Below are 26674 nucleotides of genomic sequence, written 5' to 3' on the forward strand. Positions count from 1 at the left end.
CAAGAGGATGATCCGTGTGAAAATAGGACCAATCAGTGCGAGACTGGAAATGTGCATGGAGCCGGAGGAGGTAGTGGAGGTACTTATGATTACTTTGCTTCAGTATTCACCAGGGAAAAAGACTTTGGCAATCGTGGGGATGACTTACAGGAACTGAAACACTTGAGAGTACAGACATTAAGAAAGAGAATGTGCTGCAGCTTTTGAAAGGTATTAAGTTAGATAAGTTGCTGGGACTGGACAAGATATACCCAGGCTACTGTGAGAAGCAAGAGAGGAGATTGCTGAGCCTCTGGTGATGATCTTTGCATCATCAATAGGGACAGGAGAAGTACCAGAGGATTGGAAGGTTGCAAACATTGTTCCCTTGTTCAAAAAGGGAGTAGAGTTAACCCAGGAAATTATAGACCAGTGAGTCTTAATTCAGTGGTGGGCAAGTTGTTGGAGAAGATTCTGAGAGGTAGGATTTATGAGCATTTGGGGAGACATAGTCTGATGAGGGATAGTCAGCATGGCTTTGTCGAGGGCAGGTCGTGCCTTACAAACCTGATTCATTTCTTAGAGGATGTAACAAAACACATTGATTACGGTAGAGCAGTGGATGCAGTGTATATGGATTTCAGTAAGGCATTTGATAAGGTTCCCATGCAAAGCTCATTCGGAAAGTAAGGAGGCATGGGATCCAAGGAGACTTTGCTTTGTGGATCCAGAATTGGCTTTCTCACAGAAGGTAAAGGGTGGTTGTAGGTGGTTCATATTCTGTATGGAGAACAGTGACCAGTGATGTTCCACAGGGATCTGTTCTGGGACCCCTCCTCTTTGTGATTTTGATAAATGACTTGGATGAGGAAGTAGAATGGTGGGTTAGTAAGTTTGCTGATGACACAAAGGGTGGGGGTGTTGTGTATAGTCTGGAGGGTTGTCAGAGGTTACAGCACGACATCAATAGGATGCAGAAGTGGGCTGAGAAATGGCAGATGGTGTTCAACCCAGATGACTGTGAAGTGGTTCATTTCAGGAGGTCAAATTTGAGATCAGAGTTTTCCTTCTAGATGAGTTGCCAGCCACGGCTGACGAGCCCCATCTGCCCAAAGTAACTGGTTTTAAGGCGCCAGTAACCCACCTTTTCCCCTTCCGTTGTCAGTAGTAACGGGTCCTCTAGGCTTAGCAGTTAAGCCACATGTGAAGGCTAGGAACTGGACTTAGTTATCAGAGGCTATTTGAGACACACGCCATTGGCAACATTTAGTAGGTAGTGTGAGTTCATTCCTAACCCACCCTGGTTATGACAACCTTAAGGAACCTTTAAAAGTTTTATAAACAAACTAATCTATGACTAAACCAACAGTAGTTTCCCTTTTTGATACAAAAGCATTGTCCAATTTAAATACTGAAAATTGAAATTCTTTAGCAAAAATGTATTTTACTCCAGAATGTTTCTTCATTGAAAGGCTTAATAGACTTGTGTTACTAATTACAACAGTAGTGTACGTCCAATTTCTCAGATAGTCTCTCCATTTAATGTCTAGAATTGAGCAATAATTTAAATTAAACCATGTCATTTAAATATATAGGAAATAATACAAGATAATTAAATTACTGGACAAAATGAAATTCTAGAGATTTTGCTGTTCACATTTATGCTTTCTTTTAACAGTGGGATGGAGTCGGTCCAATCCCTGGGTTTTCTAAATCTCCTAAAGGAGTTGAAATGTTGTGGCATCCTTCAATAGTGAAACCCTATCTTACACTTCTTGCTGAAAGTTCAAACCCAGCTACACTGGAAGGGTCTGCTGGATCCCTGCAGAATTTATCTGCAGGAACCTGGAAGGTATGTCCAGAATTACAGATATACACTTTTAGTTATGTTTAATTATTTATTATGTATGTTTGTACTCATCAGAAGTGAATGGTACACTTAGTTCCCCATGTGGGCTTAAAGCCCTTTTCCACACCAATCTTATGTTCTACCCTTAAAATTGAGTTCCATCTGCTGCAGTAGTATCGTTCAGTTATCAAACTAGCAATTCTGAATGACAAATGAAACAAGGCTGTGCAAGTTTTGATGAGACTTCATACCAGCATAATATGGTTACTGTTGACCACAGAACCATGGACAAAGAGAACAATAATTTGGTTCACCTTATTCTTAATAGGTTTGTGAAGCTTGCCTCTTGGTTTCATTTTCTGGCCTTTTAATTACTGCCTTCTTAATTTTTCCTTCAATGAATACAGATGTTTTTGAAGTATAATTACCACAATGGGCTTGTTGGGCTGAACAATTTATCATTATTCACTGCAATTGCCTTTTGAAAAGTAGAAACATAGAAAACCTACTGCATAATACAGGCCCTTCAGCCCTCAAAGCTGTGCTGAACATGTCCCTACCTTAGAAATTACCTAGGGTTACCCATAGCCCTCTATTTTTCTGAGCTCCATGTACCTGTCCAGGAGTCTCTTAAAAGACCCTATTGTATCCACCTCCACCACTGTCGCTGGCAGCCCATTCCACGCACTCACCACTCTCTGTGTAAAAGACTTACCCCTGACAAGTAGTTACAGATTCTTATTCCAACATATTTCTAGTGTATTGTATCACACAATCCTCAGCAGAAAAAATACTATTCTTCTCGTCATTCTTTTTCATGATGGTGACAAATTTCCATTACCCTTGCGAAAAGTGTTATTACATTTGTTTTCTCAAAATCTGGACTCAATTTTAAACATCTGTTCTAGCTCTCCATTTACATAAACAAAACAGGCTGACCTTCCGTCATATCACTGCATCTCTTGTGTGTCTCTAAAGTCCTGCTAAATATGTCCAAAACTGAGCACTAGATGTACCAATAATTTCATTTCTGTCTTTTGATTCTATGTCTTCTTATACAATGTAGAATCTGCCTTGTTTTTATATTTTTTAAACATCCTTTCACCTCAGAGGTTGGTCTAAATATGAGTTAGTGACAGCGTAATGAGTTAAAGTGTTATATGGCAGAGGCTTTAGAGAGGGTGCTTTTTTTTAAAAGGTATTCACATTAAAATTATGTTTTCACCCCAGAAAGTTTGATTAATCATTTCACGCATGCACTGTGCCCACAGAAAACATTAACCTGAAAAACGGTTGCCTTATAATGCCTAAGATGAACAAAATTGATGTGGCTTTCTGCATTGAAATATATACAACTGCCTCATGAACATCACCTAGTGACTGGAACTGAGTATTGCAACGATGGGAAATTTATTTAGGCTCTGTCATAGTGGAAAATTCTTCATGAAGTTAATGTGAATTTTAAAATGTTGAATCATGATTTATTTGGATCTGATGTTCTAAAAGCCTCAAGACAGATATAACGTTCAACTTTGGTAAAGTAGCAATTAGTACAACACTTGACAGCACTAGTGATAGCCGATCAGGGTTCAATTCCTGCTGCTGTCTGTAAGAAGTTTGTGCGTTCTCCCCATGTCTGCATGGGTTTTCTTTGAGTGCTCCCACATTCCAAAAGTGTATAGTTAGGGTTTGTAAATTGTGGGCATTCTATTTTGGCACTGAAAGCATGGCTGCCCCCAGCACCATCCTTGGGCTGTGTTGGTTTTCGATGCAAAGGATGCATTTCATATTTGTTTCAATGCTTTGATAAAGCTAATCTTAAAGATATTTTATCTTTTCAAGCAGAAGATAATCAGAGATTTTTTCAGACCTATAAATTGGTTTTAATCGATTAATTTTCTTTTTCATGGGTTGTCCAATTTTCCTTTGTTCCCTCATTCAGTAACTTGGTCCTGGTCCTGACTTCTTAATTGCTTACAATCTAGAAAAACCAGACAATCCCAGGGTTATTTCATCCAAGTAGTTGTTACTTATTTGAGCATTGACTGATGTGTGAAGTACACTCGAATGGCTGGGTGGCCTGCCACTGCTCCAAATTCATGTATTTTAACTGGTATCAGTTTCTCATCTTGGGATCTGGGCATCATTGGTAAGACCAACATCTATTACTGTACACTTATCGTCCCTGATAAGATGTTGGTAAGCAACTGCATTGAACTTCCCGTACACTTATTGTCCCCGATAAGATGTCGGTCAGCAACTGCATTGAACTTCCCGTACACTTATTGTCCCCGATAAGATGTCGGTCAGCAACTGCATTGGACTTCCCGTACACTTATTGTCCCCGATAAGATGTCGGTCAGCAACTGCATTGGACTTCCCGTACACTTATTGTCCCCGATAAGATGTCGGTCAGCAACTGCATTGGACTTCCCGTACACTTATTGTCCCCGATAAGATGTCGGTCAGCAACTGCATTGGACTTCCCGTACACTTATTGTCCCCGATAAGATGTCGGTAAGCAACTGCATTGAACTTCTGCAGTCCTTTTGGGCTAGGTGTTCCACAATGCTATTTAGTGAGGGATTTCAGGATTTGGACCCAGCAACCAGTGATATATTTTAAAGTTAGCATGGTGAGTGAAGGAATGAAACACTAATTGATTCTTCTTCATGATAATCTTCCACGTATTAAAGTGTGTGAAGTCTTCCTTTACAGTTGACGTTGACATTATCAAATTTTACTGCGTATTAGATTAGAATTTTCATTAACCTACCTTAATATAAGTAGCAATTTAATCTAAATTGAAATTTTATGTACTGTATATGTATAAACTATAATTTTTACATTTAGTTTTATGATAAGCAGGGCAGTTTCTTTGTCCATTATCATCAGTTGGATCTAACTGATTCCCACCAGAATGATAAGACATTAATAACACTTAGATATTCTGGTGAGATCTTTGTAATTATTGACAACACAAATGTTAGGACTGGACATTAAAAATTTAAGAAAATTAAAGTTTGTGGAAATATAAAAACATATGTCACAATTTTGGAAAATCATTCCAAAAGGGCTTAGCATAGCTCATATTTTTTCACCAAAATCCTTTGCTGGAGTTCATGGGTTAAAGGGGTAAGAAACAATGGACACAATTGGAGTCACACACATGCAGGCTGGGAGCTGTGCTGGATGTACCAGTCACATGTCTCAAAATGGTGTCGTCCATCATGGGAGACCCCCATCCCCCAGGACATGCCCTCTTCCCATTGCTACTGTCAACGAGGAGGTACAGAAGTATGAAGACACACACTCCTGTACCTGTTTTAGGAACAGCTACTGCCCCTCCACCAGCAGATTTCAAAATGGATAATGAACCCATGCATACTACCTCACTTTTTCTCTTCTCTTTTTGCACTTATTTAATTTGATTTTTGATGTATATTTCTTATTTTAATTTATAGTGCATTTATTATGTACTGCTGCCACGAAGCAACAAATTTCACGGCATATGCCGGTGATATTAAACCTGATTCTGATCCTGATGTGGACTTTGCCAGCAGATGGCACAGCTTTGCAAAAGGCTTCGTTGCCTTAAACACAGTGAAAGCATTTGTGCACATCTTTTTGTTGCAAGGGTATTGCAGCAATTGAAATTGAATTTGTTCCGAAGTAACATGTTAAACAAACATGCATATGTTCATCCATCATTACACTGCTTAATGATCATTGAGGAGTTTATGTCCTTGCTGCCATCCCTCCCTCATGACGTTGCCAAGTAAGAGGGTGGCACTGCCAGTGAAAGTTAATTCTGGCTGATCATCCTGCATTCAGAGTTGGTTGAATGTAGAAGTTAGAGAAAATGTGTTTAAAATATGGAAATCTTGAGCATAGATAGTGCTAGTTTGCTGTACACATATTTACGCAAGTCAAGTTTATTGTCATTTTACTATATACATGAAAACTGTCATTGAGACAATGTTTCTCCTACCACAGTAGTACAAATAACACTCATACAGTATAACCCACAATAACATAGGGAAGTAAGGATAAAATCTACAAATGAATTTCACGTAAATAAATGAAAGTAAAGAGTATAAATTAACTATTGTCAGGTACAGAATAAATTAATTGGTGATACTTCAAATGCGATGCGGCAGGGAGTTCAGAAGCCTAGTGGCCTGAGGGAAGAAACTGTTTCCCATCCTGACCGTTTTTGTTTTTATGCATCAGAGTCTCCTGCTTGATGGTAGAAAGTCAAACAGCTGCTGGATGGATGGATGATATCATTGATAATATTAAGGGCCCTACATATGCAGCGCTCCTGATAATGTGCCTCATGGATGGTAGGGAGACCCCACTGTTACTCTCAGCTGTTCTCACAGTCCTTTGTTGGGACTTCCGGTCTAATGTTCGGTTGCTTCCATATCAGATGGAGATACAATTCATCAGGACGCTCTCAATAATACATCCTAACCGGTGCTTCAGTGCTGCAAACATATTTGAGTTATTTTTGTCTCCTGAAAGTATGCTTCCTAAAAAAAGGACAAAGATTTGAATTCTGAAACATTGTCCTTTTTTACTGGTTTGTAATGGTTATGTACAAAGCATTGGGAAAAAGAAACTCTCTCTATTGTGTACTACTGTGAACAATCCTCCTGTGAGGAATTACACACACAAAATGCTGGAGGAACTCAACAGACCAGGCAGCATCCATGGAAATGAATAAACAGTCAACATTTCTAGCTGAGACACTTCTGGCTGGTTCTGGTGAAGTATCTTGCCCAAAAACATTGATTGTTTACTCATTTCCATGGATGCTGCCTGACCTGCTGAGTTCCTCCAGCATTTTGTGTGTGTGGCTTTGGATTTCAGCATCTGCAGAATCTCATGGTTCATGAGGAGTTCCTTGACAAAGTGAGGGTAAAGTAAGATATTCTTAAACATGAGCAAATAGTTTGTAAGGCATAATATATTAAGCTTTCAATTTTACCTTCTTTTTTTGCTCAATGCAGCTTTCTTTATTTCTGGCTGTTTTCCATGTTGCTATTATTAAAATGCTCCTGGGAATCATGCTGAGAAAATGACTGCTGTTGTTTAGTTCTGCTTCAAGTGACAAGAGTTTCTTCTTCCAGTCATGTGAATGACTAGATGGCACAGAACATATCATAATAATCCAAAAGAATTGTGTTGAAAAGCTGAACGGAAGACTAGAAAGTGATAGATCATCAAGAATGATTGTTAATTGTTATCTTGGATAAAATACATTTAAAATGATATGCGAATAAAAATTTGAGATATATATGAATTGAATCCATTCAGAACTAGATTAGACTTAAATTGTGTAAAGCATCATTTTCTGTCTCTGACTAACTATGATATTTTTCCCTTTTTGTTATTAGTGGGCAGCATATATTCGTGCTGCTGTCAGAAAAGAGAAAGGTCTACCAATCCTTGTGGAACTACTAAGAATGGATAATGATCGCGTTGTTTGCTCTGTTGCTACTGCCTTGAGGAACATGGCCCTTGATGTACGAAACAAAGAACTTATCGGTATGTGACAAACAATATTTCAGAAGTGAAAGGCAGGGGTTCCCAGTCTGGGATCCACAGGCCCTTCAGTTAATGGTAGGGGTCCATGGCATAAAAATGGTTGGGAACCTCTGGTGAAAAGGGTGCCCTAAGATTTTGTGCTAATAATAATGATGACTCTGTCTGTAATATTACAACACAAAAATCTAGTGCAGCCAGTTCTGTTATAATGTGTTTCCATAGTGCAATTGATGGATTGGGGAACACTATTTGCATTATGTGCCACATTGGGTGTAATGCAATCGTGAGCAGGAAGACTTATTTAACTTTGTTCTTTGAAGGCAAGTACAGCCTGTTCTGCTATAACAGACTTACTATAACATAAGGTTTCTTAGAAATAAAACTATTGCATTCTAGCAGAGCCTTGAGCAGTTGTCATTAGTTTCCTTATTTCTCTATTAACTGCAGTAAAACTGTACTTAGCCAGTAAGCTCAATGATCACATTCATAACAGCAGTACGAAGTTGGATTTCATACTTAATGGTGGCAATTCCTATCAGGCAGTGTGTGGCAATGATTGTAATTGTACTAATATGTTACTAGAGTCCATGCTTGCTCACTTTAGATACCAGAGCTCATAGGTATGGGTGGGGCAAGATTGCAGTGAGAAAAGAATGAGAGGACAGGGAAGCCCATATATTCATGAGAAAATAGTGCATTTTCCACATGGACAACACCAGAGGACTGGACCAAGTCAATAGAGCTGAAGCAGCAACCATCCCTGATGTACCAATGTCCAATCACTCCTTCTATCCACTTCCCCTCTCACTCCCCTTTTTACTGTATCTCAACTTAATGATTATTTAAATAAAATTCATTGAGTTAAAATGATTCAACTGTTTTCACTGTTTCTTTTACAAACCATTTCAAATTTATATCTTCTGGTTCTCAGTCATTCCATCACATGGCACAGTTGCTCTTCATTCACTTTATAATCTTGCACATCATATTAAATTTCTTCTTGGGTTATGTTTAATCTAATGAGAACAATCCCATCTTCTCCCAATTAAGTTGAAATCTCTCATTCTCAGAGCTCTAATAAATACATTTTCCACAGCTCTCATATCTTCCTAACGATAAGTTCTAGGGCTTTCATACTGTTCTTAGTCATAGGTTTTAACCAAAGTAAAGATGGCTTCATTCACTTAGCAGTTTCATGCAAGGGTATTTATTAAGCGTGACAGAAATCCGACTTACAAAAATCAGTGAATGTAGTGAAAACTGCAAATATTTACAAAAAGATATCTACCAGAAAACACAATAAATTGCTCTATTCTATTTGCATTGTGAACTCCTGGCCACTCAATCATTCACGCCCTCTTTACCGAGAGCTAACCACCCCATTTTTCTTAGGCACCAGAACATACCACCTTTAGTTACCCACAAAGTAATGAATCAGAATATGATGCATTCCACAATGTAGTTACAATCATTATACAAAATAAACAGAAATATCTACCTTAAAAACAGTATAAAAATAATATATACATATTTACACATCCCCCAATACTAAAGATATAGAATATTCTGAAGTGTATGGCAGGAAAGGCACCATAAAGCAAAACCCTTTAGGAACCATCATTAAAATATACCAGAAGGTAGATGTTGAAGTGCCCATACTCAGCACAACAGCAGAATGACAAGGCAATGTTTTTGTGTGTGTTTGTGTAAATACCCATGTGTAAGGAGTGTGTTTAGCACGTTCTCTCTGTCACACATACCCTTCCTAAAGTATTTTGACCATTATTAGATGTTATAATTCAGATCCAGTCAAACTAGTGTTTTGTAGAGACTCAGTGTTACTACCTTGATTTTGTACTCCACAAGTACAATACAAGGCATATAGACTTTATCAATCAGTCTATCTTTTCAGTGTCAAAGAACTTTTCAAATTTCCCTGTTCCATCCTTCTCTTTAGAATTGTATATTGTCTTGTTGTTCTTTGTTCTTCCTACCAGAATGCACCATCAAGTTAAATTTCATCTGGCAGTGTATCATCCATTCCAGCAGCCTGAGAACATCACTTTGAAGTCTTAGCACTATGCTCTTTGTTGTTTATTGGTTTATTAATTTTAGCTTAAAATCATTTATAAAAACTGTGCATTTTGATTTTACTCTGAAATCCAACCTCATGTTTATTTTATATCATCACATCCATGCATTTGGTGTTAAGGATATGGCTTTCAAACTGCAGTCATTATTGGTAAATTATGCCATGTGGAAATAAGGAAATAAATTCTAGGAGTTTACAGAACTTAAGAATACTTATTAAGCATTTTAAAGAAACAGTAATGACAGATAGTATTTCACCTAAATTCACTTAAAAACTGTTTGATGGTAATAAATTAAAATCACTGAAGCAATGACACATCTGAAATGGTAAATATGTTATCATTACGATGTTAATTGAAATTTATTTATAGAGGTCAAAAACTGAAGCATAACTGGAAATGACGGACCTGTTCTTGAAACTGTGATGCCTGTAGGAATGACTGGCAATATTTTATTCAAGAGTGAACCCAGGAGAGACCTGAATCTTGCTAGGCTCCCTGAAGATATTCCTCTGGGGTGAACTGCAGTTTCTAATAACGCACAGAAATATTTAATAATAAACATATGCTAAGCATGGGTTATAAACAGAATCTGAAAGAATTGATTTGCTTTGTTGGAGATAATTCCTAGTTCCAGCCTGTGCCAAACAAGGCCTGATTATCCAGGCATTTAAGATCAATTTGATTTAATTAAATAAAAATTATTAAAAGAATAAATGCATTTAAATACATTAAATTGTTCATGTGACAAATAAAGCTAATCTTCAATTGGTCCACTTAATGTCAGAGAAATGTATACAAAATACATCCTGAAATTCTTTTTCTTCGCAATCATCCACGAAAACAGTGCCCCAAAGAATGAATGACAGTTAAATGTTAGAAATGTAAAAGTTTAATCTTAGCTAATATTTAAATGTTTTAACAAATGGAGAAGTAAAGAAAAAACAAACAAGAAACAAATTGTAAACACGAGGAATTCTGCAGATGCTGGAAATTCAAGCAACACACATCAAAGTTGCTGGTGAACACAGCAGGCCAGGCAGCATCTCTAGGAAGAGGTACAGTCAACGTTTCGGGCCGAGACCCTTCGTCAGAACTAACTGAAGGAAGGGCTAGTAAGAGATTTGGAAGTGGGAGGGGGAGGGGGAGATCCAAAATGATAGGAGAAGACAGGAGGGGGAGGGATGGAGCCAAGAGCTGGATAGGTGATTGGCAAAAGGGATATGAGAGGATCATGGGACAGGAGGCCCAGGGAGAAAGAAAGGGGGAGGGGGGGGAAAACCCGGAGGATGGGCAAGGAGTATAGTCAGAGGGACAGAGGGAGAAAAAGGAGAGAGAGAGAAAGAATGTGTGTATATAAATAAAAAACGAATGGGGTACGAGGGGGAGGTGGGGCATTAGCAGAAGTTAGAGAAGTCAATGTTCGTGCCATCAGGTTGGAGGCTACCCAGACGGAATATAAGGTGTTGTTCCTCCAACCTGAGAAACAAATTGCTTTGCTTTTCACTGAAGGTCAGTAACCCAATTCAAATGAATAGGACCATGGTGGATACACGAGCTATAGCTAGCAAAAAATGGGGTGCAAAGTGTATCCAGCCACTTGATCTGTAGGTGACATGAACCCTCAGTTGCAGCTGCATTTTCCTATCATAACACTGTGCAACTACACTGCAGTTCTGTGCAGACCTGCCAGCTAGCTGATCCTTCCTTTAAGAAGTCACCACACATCTGACTTGGAGCTCAGAAGATCTTAAGGAACAAGGAAGGTGCATTTTTCATAAAATTAGTCAGTTTTTCATATAAATTGTAGAACTGTTGGATGAAGTCTATTCTGGTAACACATAGAATATGTGTTACGAGTCCCTCTGCAACTGGATGCTAGACTTCCTGACTGGGAGACCTCAGTCAGTCCGGATCGGGAGAAGCATCTCCAACACCATCACACTGAGCACGGGGGCCCACCCAGGGCTGTGTGCTCAGTCCACTGCTGTTCACTCTGCTGACCCACGACTGTGCAGCAATACACAGCTCAAATCACATCAGCAAGAACGATCAGCAAAAACATCAGCAAGAACAAGAGAGAGAAGAAAAAAAGGGGGGGGGAATAAAAATAAATGAGGGATGGTGTAAGACGGGGAGGAGGGGCATTAACGGAAGTTAGAGAAATCAATGTTCATGCGTCATTCCCCCTTTTTTTCTTCTCTCTCTGTCCCTCTCACAATAACTCCTTGCCTGCTCTCCACCTTCCTCTGGGCTCCCCTCCCCCTTTCTTTCTCCCTAGGCCTCCCGTCCCATGATCCTCTCCCTTCTCCAACTCTGTATTCCTTTTGCCAATCAACTTTCCAGCTCTTAGCTCCATCCCTCCCCCCCTCCTGTCTTCTCCTATCATTTCGGATCTCCCCCTCCCCCTCCCACTTTCAAATCTCTTTCTGTCTCTTCTTTCAGTTGGTCCTGATGAAGGGTCTCGGCCCGAAACGTCGATTGCACCTCTTCCTATAGATGCTGCCTGGCCTCCTATGTTCCACCAGCATTTTGTGTGTGTTGCTTGGAGTACAGTACCAGCATCTGCAGATTTGCTCATTTTTAAAGTCGTGATTGATTCTGAATTCACAGCTGCAGGCCATGAGTTCCAGGTTATAACTGTTGTGTTTTTGGCAAAATAAAACATCTCCACATTGGCTCTAAAACCTGTGCTGCTGGTCTTTAAGCCATCTGTTAATGCAAGCCTTCTGGTTACCCGAAATACATCATGATCTTACACACTACTATCTTCTCCAAGGAGAACCATGCCCACTTCTATAATATAAACATATAATTGAAGTGCTTCATCCTGGGATGTATTTTAGTATTTTCATTCTGCACTGTCTCTAGGACATTCACATCCTTTCTAAATCCAAGAATTGGGTTTAGTTTTGCAGCTTTAGTCTAACTGCTTTTGTTTATAGGTTCATCATTCCTGATATTGTGCTCTTTGTCTCTATTTACATGTCTCCAGTTTCCATTTGCTACACTTGTTGGTCTCTCATCATATCCTGCCATTTTAAGGGATTGTTAGATATATAAGGTATAACCAAAGGAAAAATGGCTGGAGTCGCTTTGCACTTTAGTGCAAGGGTGTTTATTAGGTACGTCAAAAATCAAACTTGCAGAAATTAGTGAAAATAGTGAAAAGAAAGGTGCCAATATTTACAAAATTATATCTACCAAAAAACACAATAATGGTTCCATACTTATTATAGTCCAAAATGTGAACTTGTGACTGTCCCGATCTCCCTCTCCCACTGAGGGCGATCAGCCCTTCTTTTCACACTAGGACATACCATCTTCAATTACCAATAAAGTTAACTTAGAGTACACATGAATTAGAATATGATGCACGCACAATGTAGTTACAATCATGTTACAAAATAAACAGAAGTATCTATCTGTAACCAGTATACAAACAACATATACATACTTACACATCCCCATGACTAAACAGTGGAATATTCTGCTGGAAAGGCACCATAAAGCCAACCCAAGTGCATCAGCTCAGTTTAAGACCCATTATGAGAATATACTGGGGAAGACATTGAAGTACATACACTCAGCACAATAACAGCAGAATGACAAGGCCATGTCTGTGAGAGAGTGTGAATGCGCGTGTGTAGGGAGTATGTTCACCAAGTGCTCTCATTCACAGGGATATACCCAAGCTGCACTGGCCCTGCACTCCTGTTGGAATTGTACTGTTTATTCCACATTGTGCCACGTTGATACATTCATCAGTTCATACTTGTTTATATTAAATTTCTTCTGCCACTTGTATTCCAATCCTTCCAATGTGTCTGTGATTACTTAGAGTTTATTGCTATTCACTTTTTTGTTTTGTTAAAGCATCACTTGTTCTGACCCAGTAGGGATTTGAATTAATGACCAGCTTCTCTGTTGGGAGGTTGTTCTATCAATTAATAAAGAGAAAAGAGAAGCAGTATGATGAGCAGTCCAAGCAAGCAAGGAAAAACATATTCTACTCAGTGATGGACACAAAGTTAAATCAGATTGTACAAAACATTGAAGAATCATCTACAAAACACTTCCTATTATTATTTGTAATAAAACTGGGGGGTTAGTCTGTGTATTTTCTCTTCATAATTGACTTCTATGTAAATGGATAATACTGGGCTGGCACGGAAGCATAGTGATTAGCACAATGCTTTACAGTACCAGCAACCTGTGTTTAATTCCTACCACTGTCTGTATGTTCTCCCTGTGACCACGTGGGATTCCTCTGGATGCTCCAGTTTCCCCCCACGGTCTAAAGACATACCAGCTGGTAGATTAATTGGTCATTGTAAATTGTCCTGTGATTAGGCTGGGGTTAAATCGGGGGATTGCTGGGCGGCGTGGCTCAAAGAGCCGGAAGGGCCTATTCCACGCTGTATCTCTAAATAAATAAATACAAACAAGCTTTTCCTTATTTGTGAAACTACTATCAAAAATATATAGTTTTAGTAGGGTTCTGGGCTTTTTTTCAACAGCTTTGAAGTTTTTAGTCTATTTTTTATTTGTTTTTAAAGTTATGTGCGTAACTGAAAGGACTGCTGAGCACAGAGACACGTTGAAATAAATTAATATTGTCTAGTAATTCCGTTTGAACTTTTCCTTTCCTCCAGGCAAATATGCAATGCGGGATCTTGTGCATCGTCTCCCAGGAGGCTCAACACTAATCATGCTTTCAGATGACACTGTTGCTGCTGTATGCTGTGCTTTACATGAGGTTACTATAAAGAATATGGAGAATGCCAAAGCATTAGCTGATGCTGGAGGGGTTGAGAAACTCGTAAACATTACAAAAGGGAAGGGAGAGAGGCAAGTACAAAACTGGGAAATAAATCTCCCATCATGTTATGAGTACTCTGTTTCACAATGCTTTACAGTACTAGCGACACAGATTCAAATTGCGCCGCTGTCTGTAAGAGTTTGTATGTTCTCCCGCGCCCGCGTGGGTTCTCTCCTGGCGCTACGGTTTCCTCCCACATTCCAAATAAGTACCGGTTGATAGTTTAATTGGTCATCGTAAATTGTCCTGTGACAAAGCTAGGATTAAATCAGGGGATTGCTGGGCGACACAGCTTAAAGGGCCAGAAGGGCCTATTCTGTACTGTACCTCAACAAATTAAATAAATAAACAGACAGGGTTTTGAAAAAATATTCAGCATAATAAGGTTAAAATGTAACAACTCTTGTAACATGTAGTTCATAAAGCTTTCATCTAATAATTTATTTTGCCTTTCTTTGACCTATGATTTTTTTCTGAGTACTTATTGATATTTGACCAGGTGATGACTGCCAGGAGTGATTTAAAGATTCAAGCCATTTCCGAAAAAGTTGGACAATTTCCTATGACACAGACTTTTAACCTATCTGTCCATCAGAGCCTTAGCAGGTTGTACACTTGCACACATGTTACCAAAGGTTATTGAAGTTGTTAGCTGCAGCCAAATAGATTTTTTTTTTGATTCCTGAAACAAATATTGTTACAATTGTCATGCAGTCTCCTTATTTTAAACTGGGAATAGATAATGGACCTGAACTAAATATCATTTATAGTTAGGAAAATTTGCAGCAAATGGGAAAGCTTGTACTATTGACTGGTGTAACCCTATTTGAATACAGATTATACACAAGACACAACATTTAATTTCACTTTTCTCAGTTGATTCCTGCTCTCTATGATGCTGCCATTTAAAAAATAACGCCTGTCTAACTTTTTGGTTTGGTTTACTGAATTTGCATTCTTAAAACGCAATGTAAAAACATTTATTCCCATTTGTATCCCCAGAGTAAAAGGCTTTTTTAATAGTTTCTTATAGTACAGGTTGAGTACCACTTATACAAATTGCAAAATCCGAAAACCTCCATAATTTTTTTGAGTGCTGACATGATGTCACAAGTGGGAAATTTCCATAATGTGTTGGGAAGATTCCCAGGTGATGCGCAGGTCTGTGCACCACAGACAGTTCTGAGAAGTGACCTCAAGTATGTAATGAACACAAGTGAACGCTGCATAAAGCGAAAAGATGAAGATTTCATGTGTATTGAAAGAGTGGATTCGTCAGCGTCTGAATGAACGTATGCTGGTTAACAGTATACTGATCATGAAACAAGCGAAGATCTATCACAACAAACTGAAATTTTTTTTATTGCATTTAATAAATTACAAAAAAAACAGATATTCTTTAAAACAGACCAAAAGAGTGTAGGCTGAAGCTACAGCTTATTACGCCCACCCCTCTTACTTGTACAACATATTTGGCGTCAATCATCACATCAAAACAAAAAAATTTCATAATCCTTTAACACAAAATCCAAATCTAATTGTCATTTATGTACATTACTCCCATTCATTTTAAATCATGTATTTTATATTTGTTCATTAAATTACTTTTAAATAATTTTTAAACTTGTTAAGTGTGGTGCATATTTTTAAATTCTCACTACAACTGTTCCATAGATTCACCCCTCTGACTGAAATACAATGATTTTTACATTTGTTCTTTGTTTTTGAAATATACATGTTCCTCTCAAATCAAGCTGACTTTCTCTCATTTTAAACAACCTTTGGATACTTTGTGGTAGCTGTTCATTTTTTACTTTATACATAATTTGTATTATTTTATAATCTACGAAATCTCTGAATTTTAAGGTGTTTAGCTGAATAAATTGGTTGGCTCATAATAACTTGTCTTATTTACAATTCATATGACTTTCTTTTGGAGTAGAAAAATTGAGTTTGTATTTGTTTTGTATGTATTTCCCAATACCTCTACACAGTAAGTCATGTATGGGACTATAAGTGAACAGTATAATGTATACAAAGATTCCTGATTTAAGAAATCTTGCACTTTGTACAGTATTGCAATAGATTTTGACATTTTTGCTTTGACATAATTTATATGTGGTCTCCAGCTTAATTTATTCTCTATTACCACTCCTAAAAATTTTGTTTCAGATACATTATCAATTTCAACATCGTTTATTCTAAGTTTACTATATGAGTTTGATACACGATTTCCAAATATTATGAATTTAGTTCTACTTAGGTTCACTGATAATTTGTTAGTATCAAACCATTTCTTTATAATTTTTAATTCTTTCTCCACTGTATCCAAAAGTTGTTTCAGATGTTCCCCACTACAAAATATAGTTGTATCATCAGCAAATAATATACATTTTAATGTCTGAGAGACCATACATATATCGTTTATATACAAAATCAACAGCAATGGACCAAGCACTGAACCTTGTGGAACCCCACACGTTACCCTCAAGAGTTTTGAATTCGTGTTGTTTATATGTACGTACTGATACCTGTCTTCCAAATAACTACTTAACCAGTCACATGCCACCCCTCTAATACCATATCTTTCTAATTTTGTTAATAATAATTTATGGTCAATGGTGTCAAATGCTTTTTTTAGATCAAGAAATATTCCCACTGTGTATTCATTTCTTTCTATAGCGTTTGATATTTCTTCTACAAAATCTATTAATGCTATTGTAGTGGTTCTGTTTTTTCTGAAACCATATTGCTGTTCACAGAGTACATTATGTTTTGTTATGAAGTCATTTAACTTTCTTGCAAAGAAACTGGTCTATAATTTGAAAATACATGTTTATCTCCAGCTTTGTATATTGGAATGACCTTAGCTATTTTCATTTTATTGGGAAATTTTCCACAGTCAACACAAAATTGAAGATAATTGTGAATATTCAACAGGCAGGTTGTAGCTATTTAAGAAAAGACACGGCATTATATTTTTAAAGATTTGTGGTGATGAAAAGTGTCTGGTGATCACAAAGCCACAGGGAAATTCTTTGATGATTTTGCCGAGATCATCACTGATGCAAGTCTAACATGCTGAATGGCTGCATCTGTACATATGTGTGATGAACAAGTGTACGACAAAGACTGCCTACCAGTAGCACATAAATTCAGAGTCAGAAATAGTGGTGATCCCATGCTATCTCATTATATAATCTGGAAAAAATGAGAAATCCAAAACACTTCTGACCCTAAGCATTTCAGATAAGGAATACTCAATCTCTACTGATTTTTAATACAGTGGAACTTACAAGGAATTATAACAGGAATTCCTTAGAGAATTCCAATAGCTCAACATCGTAGAGCTCAGCACTTTCTGATTTAGTTGAGTCTGTGAAAGTTTATCATGAAATCTTATGATCTATGAAAGACCTTGCCACCTAAATGGGCCTGCCAGGAATCCTGTGTTCATTTTTTTTTATTTACAGTACTGTGCAGAAGTTTATTCATTACCCCAACCAGAAATAATCAGTTGTGCAGATAAGATTTCTTCAATGAACAAAATAGTGTGGGAACGATCACTTTCCAAATTTTTTTAGAATTAATTGGCAAGTAGTAGAGATAAAATAAATAGAAAAACTCCCTTGATATCTCATCGTAAGAAATAGGAGCAAAGGTAGGCCATATGACTCTGTAAATTGGCTCTACTTTTCAATGAAATAATCGTTGATCTGATTCTGGTCTCAGTTACACTTTCTTGCCTGTTCCCTATAAGTCTCAAATCCACTGAAGTTCAGGACTCTATTTTTCAAACCTTGAGTATGTTCAATGACTTGACTTCCCTAACTACCTGTGATAGAAAATTCTGAAGGTTGAGCACTCATTGAAAAAAGAGTTTCCCCCATTGTTTTAAATAGGCAGCCCATTATTCTGTTCTGAAATTATGGCATCAAGTTCAGGACTATGTACGAGAAGAAACACCTTCTCATGCTGTCTTCTATGATTTAAGAAATAAGGCCTGTAAAGAACTTGTGATTGCAGGTTGGGGAGGGGGTTCTCTGAACTATAATTGAACTGGGGAAAATTTTACCTAGTCCCCAGGAAAATGTTTAGGAAGTCAGTAGAAAATGATTTATGCAGAGTGATATTTAGACATGAAATGATTTATAAGAGATGGTAGTGAAAGCTGAATATAGAGTTCATAAAAGAGAAGTGGATTAATAGTTGAAGAAGAAAAGTTTGAACAGGCAGAGAGACAGAGCTAAGTGGGTAGTTGTTTTTCCAGGATTATTTATGAGTACGGCTCTAAATGATACATTTCTGAAAATGAATATTGTTCTTTTTTAAATGCAGGTGAAATATTTAATAATATATGGAACATGTTAATATAGAAGTAACATACTGTAGAATAACTTTAAATGACCACACAAAGGTAAATTTATCCACCATATTTTTCAGAACCTGGTGTGAGCAATATGTTCACTCAAATATAAGCACAAAATCTGTATGTATTAAATTTAGCGATACAGCACAAAGTAAGCTCTTCTAGCCCTTCTAGCCACACTGCTATAGCAACCCCCAACAAACCCAATTAACCCTAATCTAATCACAGGACAATTTACAATCACCAGTTAACGTACCCGGTACATCTTTGGATTATGGGAGGAAACCAGAATAACTGGGGAAAATTCACTCATTCCACACAGAGACCCCTTACAGAATGATGCTGGAATTGAACTCCAAACTGGGGAACACCCCAAGCTGTAATAGCATCGTGCTAACCACCACACTATCGTGGTGCCCACTTGCGAATGCTTATTTTTAGCGTTGGGGATCACCAGAATCAGCCTTTCAGATCTGTTATGTTTCAGAACTGGAAATTTGTTCCAATTTAGATCTCCCATAGTTAATTATCATTTCCTGAAAGATTCTTTGCTATAACAAAGGGCTTTATGTAATTTTCCATTTAACAAAGGTGTCATTCGGTACAACAAATGTAGGCAATACATTTCAAGATTATGTTTCACACTGTGACTGTGAAAATAAGTAATATTTAACTGTGTTTTTGCTCGGGTTAATGGAAAATAATTTGAAATAAACAAGCTACTTAAAATGGTGGAAAAATTCTCTTGAGAACCTGTACTCTTTCATCTGGCAACAGTGGCCATTAGATGACTAATATGTAAGTTTCAGCTTGTCAAAACAAGTGCAGATTGTTTCTGATTTACAGGGAGGATATTGAGTAGCTTTTTGAACCATTCTCGACAGCTGTTATTCCCTGCAGTTACTGTACTTCCTGTTGTCAATTTTTGCACAACAAAGAGTTCTTTAAGAACCTAACCCTCTTGTAAGCTGAGGAAAACCTATATAACCTGTTTTAAGTAAGCACAGGCAGGGAATGGGGCACTGAAGAAGGAAGAAAATGAAGGTCTCTAATAAGCTGGGAAAGAGGAGTGATCTGATCTCAAAGTTCAAACTTAGGCTACGTCCACACTAGACCAGATAAATCCATAACCAAAGCTTTTCTCTTCGTTTTGACCCTCCGTCCACACTGAAACGGCATTTTCCTCCCCCTAAAACGGAGATGTTCTAAAACGCCCTCCAGAGTGTGTAAATTTGAAAACGCCGATTGTGCAGAGCAGTGTGGACGGGGTAAACGGATATTTTTAAAAACTCTGTCATGATGTGCCGGAACAGATGGCGGCAGCGCCGCATTTCCTTGTTTTCTTGAACGCAACCCCCCACACAACCTAGCAATTTCAGAACAGACGGCAGTGAGACTGAAGCCAGAAGAGTTAGAAATGTACTTACCAAATACTTTGACCCATAGCTTACTGAATAAACAAGTAGACTCACTTTGCCCTGTTTTCAGTCCTTGCTTGTATGAAGGTGGTTTACCTATATATGCAAGTACTTCACTGACAATAAATGTGTAACAACCTAATGTAACATTGTATGAAAATACAAGATAACACTGATGCAGACATGTTTTATACATTTAACAAGGTGCTTTATTAACGCAACAGAGTTAGTCAGTTTTTCAATGTTCGTTGTCAGCCGGGTCATACTGTCCGTGAACTCCCTGTCAGTTGCCTCTATACCATTAGACCATAAGACAAAGGAACAGAAGTCGGCCATTCGGCCCATCGAGTCTGCTCTGCCATTTTATCATGAGCTGATCCATTCTTCCATTTAGTCCCACTCACCCGCCTTCTCACCATAACCTTTGATGTCCTGGCTACTCAGATACCTATCAGTACACCCAATGACTTGGCCTCCACTGCCACTTGTGGCAACAAATTCCATAGATTCACCACCCTCTGGCTAAAAACATTTCTTCGCATCTCTGTGTTGAATGGGTGCCCTTCAATCCTTAAGTCATGCCTCTTGTACTAGACTCACCCATCGTGGGAAACAACTTTGCCACACTCACTCTGTCCATGCCTTTCAACATTCGAAATGTTTCTATGAGGTCCCCCCTCATTCTTCTGTACTCCAAGGAATACAGTACAAGAGCGGACAAACGTTCCTCATATGTTAACCCTCTCACTCCTGGAATCATTTTAGTGAATCTTCTCTGTACCCTTTCCAACATCAGCACATCCTTTCTTAAATAAGGAGCCCAAAACTGCCTACAGTACTCCAAGAGAGGTCTTACCAGTGCCTTACAGAGCCTCAACATCACATCCCTGCTCCTATACTCTCTTCCTCTAGAAATGAATGCCAACATTGCATTCGCCTTCTTCACCACCGACTCAACCTGGAGGTTAACCTTAAGGGTACCCTGCACGAGGACTCGCAAGTCCTGTTGCATCTCAGAACTTTGAGTTCCTTCCCCATTTAAATAATAGTCTGCCCGTTTATTTCTTTGGCCAAAGTGCATAGCCATACACTTTCCAACATTGTATTTCATTTGCCACTTCTTTGCCCATTCTTCCAATCTATCCAAGTCTCTCTGCAGACTCCCTGTTTCCTCAGCACTACCGGCCCCTCCACCTATCTTTGTATCATCAGCAAACTTAGCCACAAAGCCATCTATTCCATAATCCAAATCTTTGATGTACAACGTAAAAAGAAGCAGCCCCAACACGGACCCCTGTGGAACACCACTGGTAACCGGCAGCCAACCAGAATTCCCACTCTCTGTTTCCTACCAATCAGCCAATGCCCTATCCACATATGTAACATCCCTGTAATTCCGTGGGCTATCTTGTTAAGCAGCCTCATGTGTGGCACCTTGTCAAAGGCCTTCTGAAAATCCAAATACATAACATCCACTGCATCTCCCTTGTCTAGCCTACTTGTAATTTCCTCAAAAAATTGTAATAGGTTTGTCAGGCAGAATTTTCCTTTAAGGAAACCATGCTGAGTTCTGCCTATCTTGTCATATGCCTTCAGGTACTCTGTAACCTCATCCTTGACAATCGACTCCAACAACTTCCCAACCACTGATGTCAAGCTAACAGGTCTATAATTCCCTTTTTGCTTCCTTGCCCCCTTCTTAAATAGTGGAGTGACATTTGCAATCTTCCAGTCCTCTGGAACCATACCAGAATCTATCGACTTTTGAAAGATCATTGAGTACGCTCCAGTATTTGTTGTTTTTTACTTTTAAGTCCTCCTGTGCGAGAGCCAACAGCTTTAAAGTTTTTCTAGTCTGTAACTGGACAAACGTGCACCAAGTATACTGTTTCCTCTTCGCTTGTTTTCTGTGTGTCCTGAGCATGCCCGGTAGGAGGAGATTCACCCAAATAACCGTTCTAATGTGGTTGGAGATATTTTGAAAAATGCCTGGTGTGGACGCCTATTGCTTTTACGTGAAACCGGCATTTTCAAAATTATCCGGTCTGGTGTGGACGTAGCCTTAGAAGTTCAAAGTACATTTAGTATACAACCTTGAGATTCATCTCCTTACAAGCAGCCACAAAACAAAGAAGCCCAATAGAACCCATTAAAAGAAAAAATGACCGTCAAACACTCAGTAGCTGGAGAAAAAAACAAGTAAATTGCATTCGGAACTGAAGTTCACAAAACCGGGCATCACTGCAGCCGATTCAAAAGTCCATTACTTGCAGGTCACAGCCTCAGTCCAGTGCAGAGATAAGTAAACTTTTCATTGACAAAAGAAATTTTTATGCCAAGGCAAGGAGATTGGTACTGGGACAAGTAAAGGAGCAAAAGAGAGATCTCAGAGTTATAAGTAGCAATGTACTTAAAAAAGCTGCAGACATTTCAAATGGCAATTAACATTTCCAGGGTCAGTAGAGAGATGTTCAATGGAAGGTTGAATGCATATTATGTAGAAAGAACTGAAAAAATATTCAACTTGAATTAGAATGCGTACAATATGGAAAAGTAACAGACCCTACTGCTTCTTGAATAGAAGATAACATGCTGGAAATATTCAGCAGATCAGTCCTCATCTGTGGAAAGAGAAATAGATAACTTTTTAGATCGAAGACCCATCAGTGTATTTTATGCAGATTCTTTAGGCTTCTATGACGTTCATCCCTCCTGCATCATTCCATTCCAAATCGCTTGATTCCAGTAGTACACAAGAATCAAGAATTGCACCCTTAAGAATGCTTACAACTGAGCATCCAAAGATCTCTGATGAATGATATTCCAGGTTCACAACCTTTCATCTCTCAATCTCAAATGATGACTCCTTATTTTGTACTGTCATTCTTGGTTCTAAAGTTTCCAGGCAAGGGAAACTAACTCTCAGCATGCTAAATGCCCAGCCCTCTCAATACATTATACATTTCAATGAAATTTCCTCATAAAACTTCTAAACACTAAGAATATATCAATATTTTCTATCAAATCTCTCCAATAGAATGGCCCTCTTAACATCAGCAATCAATCTTATGAAATAAAATGCAGCTGACCTCCATTTTAAATTGGTTTTGTATTGTCACATGTACCGAGATACAGTGAAAAACTTTGCTTTATATGCCATCCACACATATGAGTTCGGATCAGTACATCAAGGGAAAACAACAACACAATACAGAATAAAGTGTTACAGTTACAGAGCAGGTGCAGTGAAAGGCCATAACCAGGTTTTAATTTCTTTTCCGAGTTTCCTTCTGGAATCATTGTAGATTAGAAGATAGAACAGTACAGCATGGTACAGGCCCTTCGGCCCACAATGTTGTGCGGACTCTTTAACTTATTGTTAGATCAATCTAACCCTTCCCTCCTATGTAGCCCTCCATTTTCCTTTCATCCGTATGCCTATCTAAGAGTATCTTAAATGTCCCTCAGGTATCTGCAGCTGGTAGTACAATCCACACACCTGCCACTCTCCGTGTAAGAAAAATAACTTTGACGTCCCTGTATAATTTTCTCCAAAATACCTTAAAGTTATGCCCCCTTCTATTAGCCATTTCCACCCTGGGACAAAGTCTCTGCCCACTCAACCAATCCCTCAAAATATAGCTTACTCTCTATTAAGTCACTTCTCATCCTTCTTCACTCCAAAGAGAAAAATTGCTTGCTCAATCTATCTTCATTAAAAGTGATCCCTAATCCAGGCAGCATCGTGGTAAATCTTTGCAATCTCTCTAAAGCTTCCACATTCTTCCTATAATGATGTAACCAGAACTAAACACAATACTCCCAAGTGTCATCTAACCAGGAGTTTCATAGAGCTGTAGTTTACCTCACAGCTCTTGAACTCAATCCCCTGACTAATGACAGCCAGCAAACCATACACCTTCCTAACCACCCTATCAACTTGTGTGACAACATTCAGGCATCTATGGATGTGGACCCCAAGATCCTTCTGCTCCTCCACATTGTCAAGAATCCTGTCATTACCCTGGTACTCTTCTTGACCTTACAAAGTGAATCACTTCACACTTTTCCAGACTTATCTCCATCTGCCACTCCTTAGCCGAGTTCTTCATCCCATCAATGTCCCATCATAACCTACAACAACCTTCTACACCATCCACAACACCACCAACCTTTGAGTCAGCTGTAAACTTATTAACCCACCCTTCCACTTCCTTGTCCTTGTATTAATAAAAATCAAGAGCATGGGTCCCAGAACAAATCACTGTAGAACACCACTGGTCACCAACCTCCAGGCAGAATACACTTCATTGGGTAAATTGGATTGAATTGGGCTAATGTGTTACAGATTGCTGAAATATGTAATATTTACATTAAATTTTATATTTCATTAAGATATTCACTGAAAGTAGTTAAGGCAGCAGCTCAAGTCCTAAATACGTTATGGCAATACCGTGACCTTCGCAGCATTTATAAAAAGGTAAGTAAAAATTCAAAGATGTGTTGTCTTGCATTGAAATTAGAAATCTAGTAATTATACTTGCATCTTGACTTTCCTTTATTTCTTTGAAGGATGGATGGAATCAAAGCCATTTCATTACACCAATTTCTACATTGGAGCGAGACAAACATAAGTTTTCCACATCTCACCCAACGTTATCAACAACTAATCAAAATATGTCACCTGTTCTTCAATCTGGTGAGTTGTGTATAATTAACTTAAGAAAATTGAAATTGTTACTTGAGAAAATTTAGCTTTGTAAATAATTTACACTGCATTTGCAACAAAACTCCCAGTTAGTTCTGTCAAATTAAGTAATTAACATCGTTCCATTCCCATACAAAAGAATGCAGAATAAGTTTCCTGAATTTGTGCCTGTCTTGTGCAATTTAATTTGTGCCCTAAATCTTAAGCACAGGAAAACTCATGCTTTTGATTGCTTGATTTCAATAACAATTCACAAACATGAAGTCTGCAAATGCTGGAAATCTAAAGCAACACACAAAACGCCAGAAGAAATCAGCAGGTCAGACAATATCTATGGAAATAAATCCCTTCTTCAGTCCAGAAGAAGAGTCTCAGCCTGAAACATCAACTATCTATTCATTTCCATAGATGCTGCGTGACCTGCGGAGTTCCTCTGGCATTTTGTGTGTGTTGGCTTCAATAACAATTGTTTCTCCTTTGAGAATGACACGGTTAACTGCACTTGGTTTCCTCGAATCAGAAGAAACCACACATTGGGCACAGTATATTAGGTTGTTAAGCGGGGCAGCCAAATTATTTATGTGGTTATGTATGTGGAGAGCAAGATTAACAGAGCAGTAGGAATAAACTTCTTTCTGAGTCATGTTTGCCACTGTACACACTGAGCAACTTACAGTGCGAAAGCCAAGATGAGAAACAAAAGTCCGCCTGAAAAGAGAGAGCCCTCTACGTGTAGGAGGCTCAATCGATTCACTGCGTCATCCATCGGCTTCATGCGTACTTCCCACATTCTTGCAATTGATCTGATACGGTTCAGAGGCAAATTTTTTTTCAGTTACGTTTGAAAGATGCCATGAGAGGAGGAGGGGAGGAGGATGTAGAGAAGATAAAGGAATGGACCAAGTTATCCTGGGAAGAAGAACAACAGAAAATCAAAGGGGTGGGTGTTGGTAGTGAAATGCAAGATATCTGTGGAAGTGAGATTGCAATGGATGGTGGTTAAAATACTAGATTTTATTGCCAATGCAGAAGCCCGTGGGGAAGAAAGTTCTGGTAAGCAAAATGGAAAGTGTATTTGTTGGAATTAAGAAATACGAAGTTCAGGACTTTGTCGACCAGGGTACAGTGCTGATCTGTGGAAGGAGTGGATAAAGGCCCACCAGCGCCTTTACTTCCTGAGAAAACTAAAGAAATTTAGCCTGTCCCCTAAAACCCTCACTGATTTTTATAGATGCACCGTAGAAAGCATTCTTCCAGGGTGCATCACAACCCAGTATGGAAGTTGTCCTGTCCAAGACCGGAAGAAGCTGCAGAAGATCGTGAACACGGCGCAGCACATCACACAAACCAATCTTCCGTCCGTGGACTCACTTTACACCACACGTTGTCGAAGCAGTGCTGCCAAGATAATCAGGGACACGACCCACCCAGCCAACAGGCTTTTCGTCCCTCTTCCCTCTGGGAGAAGGTTCAGGAGCTTGAAGACTCGTACGGCCAGATTTGGGAACAGCTTCTTTCCAACTGTGATAAGACTACTGAACGGATCCCGACCCAGATCTGGGCTGTACCCTCCAAATATCCGGACCTGCCTCTTGGTTTTTTTTGCACTACCTTACTTCCCATTTTTCTATTTTCTATTTATGATTTATAATTTAAATTTGTAATATTTACTCATTTAACTATTTTTAATATCTTTAATATTTAATATTTGTAATCCAGGGAGTGTGAAGTGCAGAATCAAATATCGCTGTGATGATTGTACGTTCTAGTACCAATTGTTTGGCGACAATAAAGTATAAAGTAATGCAACCCAGTGATGAAAAATCCAGAAGGATTTCAATCAAATTCTGTATAGGAAGAAAATATGTAAAAGAATATCATTAAAG

General features: G+C 38.5%; 1 protein-coding gene across 6 annotated transcripts in view; it reads left to right on the top strand.

Annotated features, from left to right (window-relative positions):
* pkp4 (plakophilin 4) overlaps positions 1-26674 on the top strand; it is a 179678-nt gene that overhangs the window by 132164 nt on the left and 20840 nt on the right. For all 6 annotated transcript variants that reach the window (XM_063052287.1, XM_063052289.1, XM_063052288.1 and 3 more), the window contains 5 exons: positions 1658-1831; positions 7231-7381; positions 14127-14322; positions 24476-24560; positions 24653-24779. In XM_063052287.1, coding sequence (XP_062908357.1) covers positions 1658-1831; positions 7231-7381; positions 14127-14322; positions 24476-24560; positions 24653-24779 — 733 coding nt within the window. The remainder of the gene's footprint in view (positions 1-1657; positions 1832-7230; positions 7382-14126; positions 14323-24475; positions 24561-24652; positions 24780-26674) is intronic.

Source organism: Mobula hypostoma, chromosome 6, assembly GCF_963921235.1.
Source record: "Mobula hypostoma chromosome 6, sMobHyp1.1, whole genome shotgun sequence".
Taxonomy (NCBI): Eukaryota; Metazoa; Chordata; class Chondrichthyes; order Myliobatiformes; family Myliobatidae; genus Mobula; species Mobula hypostoma.